The sequence below is a fragment of the Grampus griseus genome (genome assembly GCF_964374135.1).
Source record: "Grampus griseus genome assembly, chromosome: 17".
In the NCBI taxonomy this organism is placed as follows: Eukaryota; Metazoa; Chordata; class Mammalia; order Artiodactyla; family Delphinidae; genus Grampus; species Grampus griseus.
This window is the reverse complement of record NC_139011.1, coordinates 59,868,875-59,876,842: the sequence shown is the minus strand read 5'-3', so window position 1 is coordinate 59,876,842 and position 7,968 is coordinate 59,868,875. Positions and strand designations below refer to the sequence as shown.

The 7,968-nt window shown below is 43.0% G+C and overlaps 1 protein-coding gene across 1 annotated transcript; it reads left to right on the top strand.

The window, feature by feature from the left end:
• Positions 1-4,119: 4,119 nt before the first annotated feature.
• On the top strand, positions 4,120-7,630 carry LOC309835272 (DPEP2 neighbor protein-like; the record flags this gene model as incomplete). The annotated part of the gene is made up of 2 exons (XM_082674675.1): positions 4,120-4,192; positions 7,371-7,630. The coding sequence occupies 2 exons, from the start codon at positions 4,120-4,122 to the stop codon at positions 7,628-7,630; spliced, it is 333 nt and encodes a 110-aa protein (XP_082530801.1).
• Positions 7,631-7,968: the final 338 nt, after the last annotated feature.

Sequence of the window (7,968 nt, the reverse complement as noted above, 5' to 3'; positions counted from 1 at the left end):
TATCTTGGGTCACAAATCAAGCCTTGGTAAATTTAAGGAAATTGAAATTGTATCAAGTATCTTTTCCAACCACAACACTATGAGACTAGATATCAATTACAGGAAAATATCTGTAAATAATACAAACACATGAAGGCTAAACAATACAATACTTAATAACGTAGTGTTCACTGAAGAAATCAAAGAGGAAATCAAAGAATTCCTAGAAACAAATGACAATGGAGACACGATGACCGAAAACCTATGGGATGCAGCAAAAGCAGTGCTAAGAGGGAAGTTTATAGCAATACAATTGTACCTTAAGAAACAGGAAACATCTCAAATAAACAACCTAACCTTGCACCTAAAGCAATCAAAGAAAGTAGAAACAAAAAAACCCCAAAAGTTAGCAGAAGGAAACAAATCATAAAGATCAGATCAGAAATAAATGAAAAAGAAATGAAGGAAATGATGGCAAAGATCAATAAAACTAAAAGCTGCTCCTTTGAGAAGATAAACAAAATTGATAAACCATTAGCCAGACCCATCAAGAAAAAAAGGGCGAAGACTCAAATCAATAGAATTAGAAATGAAAAAGGAGAAGTAACAACTGACACTGCAGAAATACAAAAGATCATGAGAAATTACTACAAGCAACTCTATGCCAATAAAATGGACAACCTGGAGGAAATGGACAAATTCTTAGAAATGCCCAACATTCCAAGACTGAATCAGGAAGAAATAGAAAATATGAACAGTCCAATCAAAAGCACTGAAATTGAAACTGTGATTAAAAATCTTCCAACAAACAAAAGCCCAGGACCAGATGGCTTCAAAGACGAATTCTATCAAACATTTAGAGAAGAGCTAACATCTGTCCTTCTCAAACTCTTCCAAAATATAGCAGAAGGAGGAACACTCCCAAACTCAGGCTACGAGGCCACCATCACCCTGATACCAAAAGCAGACAAGGATGTCACAAAGAAAGAAAACTATAGGCCAATATCACGGATGAACATAGATGCAAAACTCCTCAACAAAATACTAGCAAACAGAATCCAACAGCACATTAAAAGGATCATACACCATGATCAACTGGGGTTTATTGCAGGAATGCAAGGGTTCTTCAATATATGCAAATCAATCAATGTGATGCACCATATTAACAAATTGAAGGAGAAAATGCATATGGCCATCTCAATAGATGCAGAGAAAGCTTTTGACAAAATTCAACACCCATTTATGATAAAAACCCTCCAGAAAGTAGGCATAGAGGGAACTTTCCTCAACATAATAAAGGCCATATATGACAAACCCACCGCCAACATCGTCTTCAATGGTGAAAAACTGAAAACATTTCCACTAAGATCAGGAATAAGACAAGGTTGCCCACTCTCACCACACTTATTCAACATAGTTTTGGAAGTTTTAGCCACAGCAATCAGAGAAGAAAAGGAAATAAAAGTAATCCAAATCAGAAAAGAAGAAGTAAAGCTGTCACTGTTTGCAGATGACATGATACTATACATAGAGAATCCTAAAGATGCTACCAGAAAACTACTAGAGCTAATCAATGAATTTGGTAAAGTAGCAGGATACAAAATTAATGCACAGAAATCTCTGGCATTCCTATACACTAATGATGAAAAATCTGAAAGTGAAATCAAGAAAACACTCCCATTTACCATTGCAACAAAAAGAATAAAATATCCAGGAATAAACCTACCTAAGGAGTCAAAAGACCTGTACGCAGAATATTATAAGACACTGATGAAAGAAATTAAAGATGATACAAAAAGATGGAGAGATATACCATGTCCCTGGATTGGAAGAATCAACATTGTGAAAATGACTCTACTACCCAAAGCAATCTACAGATTCAATGCAATACCTATCAAACTACCACTGGCATTTTTCACAGAACTAGAACAAAAAATTTCACAATTTGTATGGAAACACAAAAGACCCCGAATAGCGAAAGCAATCTTGAGAACGAAAAACGGAGCTGGAGGAATCAGGCTCCCTGACTTCAGACTATACTACACAGCTACAGTAATCAACACAGTATGGTACTGGCACAAAAACAGAAAGATAGATCAATGGAACAGGATAGAAAGCCCAGAGATAAACCCACACTCATATGGTTACCTTCTCTTTGATAAAGGAGGCAGGAATGTACAGTGGAGAAAGGACAGCCTCTTCAATAAGTGGTGCTGGGAAACTGGACAGGTACATGTCAACGTATGAGATTAGATCACTCCCTAACACCATACACAAAAATAAACTCAAAATGGATTAAAGACCTAAATGTAAGGCCAGAAACTATCAAACTCTTAGAAGAAAACATAGGCAGAACACTCTATGACATAAATCACAGAAAGATCCTTTTTGACCCACCTCCTAGAGAAATGGAAATAAAAACAAAAATAAACATATGGGATCTAATGAAACTTCATAGCTTATGCACAGCAAAGGAAACCATAAACAAGACCAAAAGACAACCCTCAGAATGGGAGAAAATATTTGCAAATGAAGCAACTGACAAAGGATTAATCTCCAAAATTTACAAGCAGTTCGTGCAGCTCAATAACAAAAAAAACAAAAAACCCAATCCAAAAATGGGCAGAAAACATAAATAGACATTTCTCCAAAGAAGATATACAGACTGCCAAGAAATACATGAAAGAATGCTCAATATCATTAATCATTAGAGAAATGAAAATCAAAACTACAGTGAGATATAATCTCACACCAGTCAGAATGGCCATGATCAAAAAATCTAGAAACAATAAATGCTGGAGAGGGTGTGGAGAAAAGGGAACCCTCTTGCACTGTTGGTGGGAATGTGAATTGGTACAGCCACTATGGAGAACTGTATGGAGGTTCCTTAAAAACCTACAAATAGAACCACCATATGACCCAGCAATCCCTCTGCTGGGCATATACCCTGAGACAACCATAATTCAAAAAGATTCATGTACCAAAATGTTCATTGCAGCTCTATTTACAATAGCCAGGACATGGAAGCAACCTAATTGTCCATCATCGGATGAATGCATAAAGGAGATGTGGCACATATATACAGTGGAATATTACTTAGCCATAAAAAGAAATGAAATTGAGCTATTTTTAATGAGGTGGATGGACCTAGAGTCTGTCATACAGAGTGAAGTAAGTCAGAAAGAGAAAGACAAATACCGTATGCTAACACATATATATGGAATTTAAGGAAAAAAACTGTCATGAAGAACCTAAGGGTAAGACAGGAATAAAGACACAGACCTACTAGAGAATGGACTTGAGGATATTGGTAGGGGGCAGGGTAAGCCGTGACAAAGTGAGAGAGTAGCATGGACATATGTACACTACCAAATGTAAAATAGACAGCTAGAGGGAAGCAGTCGGATAGCACAGGGAAATCAGCTCGGTGCTTTGTGACCACCTAGAGGGGTGGGATAGGGAGGGTGGGAGGGAGGGAGACGCAAGAGGGATGAAATATGGGAACATATTTATATGTATAACTGATTCACTTTGGTATAAAGCAGAAACTAACACATTGTAAAGCAATTATACTGCAATAAAGATGCAAAAAAAAAAAAAGAACACTTGAACAATTTGTTTTTGTTTTTTTTTTTTTGATGTTTTAGTTTAAATTTTATTTCCTGCCCCCAAACATCCATTTAGCACCCCCCAGGAGAAGGAAAAGGGGATGTGACTAGCAATAGAGAGAAACTTTCTTCATAACAATGGCCATGGCAAGCTTAGGCACTTTGGGTGAAATCTCTATGGGAAGTACTGGTAGAGGGATAAAAGCCAAACTGACACAAAAGTATTGCTTGGTGTGCATTTCCAGGCTCTGCCTTCTTTCTCATCTCTTGGTGTCAGGCGGAGGAAGAGGAGAAAAAGTTAAACTTTTCTTATAAACTGGCAGAATAAGCTTATAATATCCTCTCACTATCTCTGCATAGGTTCTAGTCTCTGCAGCACTACATAAGCCTTGCCCAAAGTAATGAACAGTTGAAAGTCAAATGTAATACTTCACCAAACAACTTAAAAATGTTTGCACCCTGGAAGGGATTAAGTTGCAGAGAACACAAATGGACCCAGAGCAACTTTTGCCAAAAGAGAATATTGCGTTAAATGTACAGCCATAGCTCTTTTCCATATGAAGAAACAGTCAGAAGGATAAAAGAACTTGGTCAAAATCACACAGGTAAGTAGGACAGAATCTGGTCTGTCTGTCGGAAGGGTTGTGTTCTTTAACAACCAGGCTAGCTTTTCTCAAATCTGATTCATCCATAGAATAACTAAACACCTCTGTTTGCCTTGAATATTCCCTGTTTATACGTATGCCTGCTGCAGTTTCTCATACTGCCCACTTTGACTCCCCAAAGCAACTGAGAATACACAATAATTTGGTCATTCTATCCATGGACCACTGTGGTGGGACTGCCCAGGAAGCTTATTAAAAGTGCAGCTTCCTGAGCTCTACTCCACATCTAGATAAGTTTTCTTAGGGTTGGCCCAAGAATCCAGGTACAAGTCTTTTTAAGTGCTTTTGTGGAACCCCACAGGTGAGTCTCTCACTCTCGTAGTTAACAAACCATTTATTCTGCCTCCCCCAGATGCCCAGCCAGGTCCTATTAAGGTAGAAGTTCCCCCACCACATCAGAGGGATGCTCCCAGCCAAGTAATCTCTGGAGCCTTGAAGAGTCTGAATGGGCTCATGCTGGCCCACCTGCTCCTCCAGAGCATTCCCCTTCACAGTTTACATTCTACCACTCCCAAAGGCAGTCTGCTCCAATGGGGCCTGACTTCGTGTGTCCTAACGTGCATCCGCTGACTCAAGCAGTTTAGGAATAGAAGGTGCTGTGGTTTTCAACCAGGGTGGCCCAACCTCTAAAATGGTAGTCGAAGCAGTCTCTACCTCCTGGGCACATCGCCTCTGCAACAGCCCCAGTAAACGAATGTCCCATCTTTGCTTTTTCAAGGTCGGCAACAGGGAGTCCCCTCCTAATGAAGGTTCTCTCTCATTGCCGCACTATCAAAGGCTGCCCCAAATGTTCCTTCCCGTGAACCTGATCAGGCTAAGGGCAGAGTTGTTTCTTTCCGTCTCTGAGTCGGACCAAATCGTCTTAGAAACACCTCTTCACACTGTTGACCATGTTTTTCATGAGAGCTGCTGCTGAGTATTTATCTCATCCTTTCATAGTAGAGAGAGAGAGGATTCTAATGAATTTTACTTCCAGGGGAGAGGGGAGTGTTATGATTATGGTGTCATTTTGTATTATGTCCTTTTGTCATGAATTTCTTTTCAATTTCATGTTAAAATGGGCCCACCATTCCCACTTTGTGAGGTCATTCAGCACCCTCATTTCGCATCTTTAACATCTCTCTCAGTATCACTTGGAAATGTTTGAAATGGCATGAGCTTGTCCTCACATTCCTATCAGCTTTAAATCCGGAGTCCCCAAATGAACCTAACCATTGAGCCGAACACCTCTGCACTACCTGTGTAACACTGGGTAGGCCCCTTAAGCTCTTGGTTTTTTTAAGTCCTCAGTTGTAACACTGTGAGGGTGCTATGAATTTATATTTGGGGCAGGACAAGGTTGAGAAGAGTGTGTCTTTGCTTTTATTCTTCCAAACTGGAATGTCTTCCCTCTCTTCCCCGTGGGTCCAAATCTCACTTGTCCTTCAGGCCCACTGCCAAGGAGCCTTCCCTGATTCCCCAGGTCACACAAATCTCTACCTCTTAGGGTCAGTGCCATACAACCTAGCTGTCTCTTACGTTAATCTTGCTTCTCAAGCCAATCTCACAATGTGGGTCTCTCTTGCCCTCCTGGGGCCCCTGGGGATTGGCTAGCCCACCGGCACACCCCAAATGCAGTGTCTACTAGACTAGGGCATGGGTGGGAAGGCCCAGGTGTGAGGGGCCAGGCAGAGTACCTCAGCCTCCACTCTGCTCTCCTCCACAAAACTGTCCCTCCTCCTGAAGCCCGCCCTGCAAGTCACAGGTTCCTTATATGACCTCACTGGGTAGTGATGCCCTCACAGGCCTTCTGACAGTTTGCATGGCAGGGTAACTATGCAAACGTGCTGTCCTCAGAGAAACTTCCCTACACTGGAGGGAACTTCTTTCCCTGGAGAAAGTTCTCCACCAGATATCAATTTCTTTGTTTGTCTGAGAGAGAATATCTGACCAGATCTTCTATATTTACTATAACCTGTTCACTGTTCCCTGGGAGGGCAGTGCAGCAGGTACACTGAGATCGGGCACCTGTACAAGACGCGTGGTGTACACACAACCTCCCCTGGCTGCCACATGTTCCTGTGGGGCTTGCCCACCACATACACCTGAGCACTTTCCCAGCTCTAAGTAATACCCGTGACCTGGGACACTTTCAGTGCCCCACAGTGCTCACTGCTGAGGACAAGTGAAAGGTCATCCCTGGACAAGTGTGCAGGAAGTTTCTGAGCTTTATAAATGTAGCCTTCCCCTTTGGGCTACAGGATGCTTCCATTCAGACCCTTTCCTGATTGGCCTCTTAGCAAAAGACAAGTGCATTTTTGTTGGCAAATGGTAAATGGAGCAGTTTGAGGAAGAGGGCCGTTCTTGAACCGCACCTTCAAACGCAGACACCTCTGTGCTATCACGTAGGCGTCTATATCAGTCCCCTCAGACACATCCCATAGTGAGTTGCTGAGTACTAGGGGAGAGGGTGATGCCGTATTGATGGGAAGACCGGAAGAACCAAGGGGGGTGATGAAATGCTAATGAGACTGGAGGGCTGAGGAGATGGTGTCCCAGGAGGCTGGGTTGATGTGAGCCTAGACTTGGTACCCAGAACCCGGTTCTGAGTTTCCTGATCACTCTGCCTCAGTATTTGGCCTTGTTCTAATCTACATAAAAGTATCAGAGGGCTAGAGTTCAGTGTGGTTGCAACAGGCAGTATACATGGGGCCCAAGAGGGGTTGCCAAGGTGGGCGGGGTTCTTAACCAATTTATATTAGATTATTTTTTTCCAAAACTTGAAGGACACTTCCATTAAAGCCTCAGAAGTGACAGACTGCAAGAAATGTTTTCTCTGTTGTGGAAGGGAGAGATGGAGAGGATCATGATTGCCATTATTTTAGGGTTCTACTGTTTTCCCTGGAAACAGTGAAGAGACTTCCTCATCTGCTTCAGCCCTAGGCTCTAGGGATTGCTTTTGCAGCCAGTGTCCCTTCTCTTGGGACCAATAGAGGTGATGGGCCAAGGCTGTGTTTTCGATGTCAAGTAGATTAAAGGCCTTCAGCCAGAAACTGGGAGAGACATGAGAGAGGGAAATTCTGGCAGGAGACTGTGCACAGCAGAAGTGACTGATCAGTTCTGATTTTCTTTGCTGTAGCAGTGGCTCCCGTTTCTCATCCTACACCTGGTCACTACCATGTCCTGTACCGCGGGTGTGGAGAAACGCAGTTGGACCGGCATGGGGAGACATACTGCCTGGTTGGTGGCTACCGGGCCTACGGGGATGTTCCTTTGGCCACGCCAGCAAAGGTGGAAGCAGAGAAGCCAGTCCCCAGACGTGCTCCCAAGAGAAAGCACTCTCCGGAAATGCCGAACGAAGACCTGGGTTGCTCCAGACCCAAAATCCGGCGATTGTAACATGGTGCCAGGAGTTGGACCCCACAGAATCTTGCAGGTGAGCCATCCTGAAGAGAGGGCAATGGTTTAACTGCCTAAGGCAGCGAATGCCTCTTCCTGCACTGACCCCACCCACACACCCACTGCCACAGATTAGAACCTGCGTCGTTCTGTCTGAGCCTTCCCCAGCCAGGAGCCTCCTTCTACACTAAACGGCCATAAGCCAGGAGCCTCAGAAACTGAGGTTTGTAATGAGAGCCTGCCCTGAACATCCCAGGGCTGAAGCTGGCCTGGAAGAAAACCTGACGTTCCTCTGCTCAATCCTCAGGGGCCCCTTTGTGAGCTGAAGTAAGCAACGT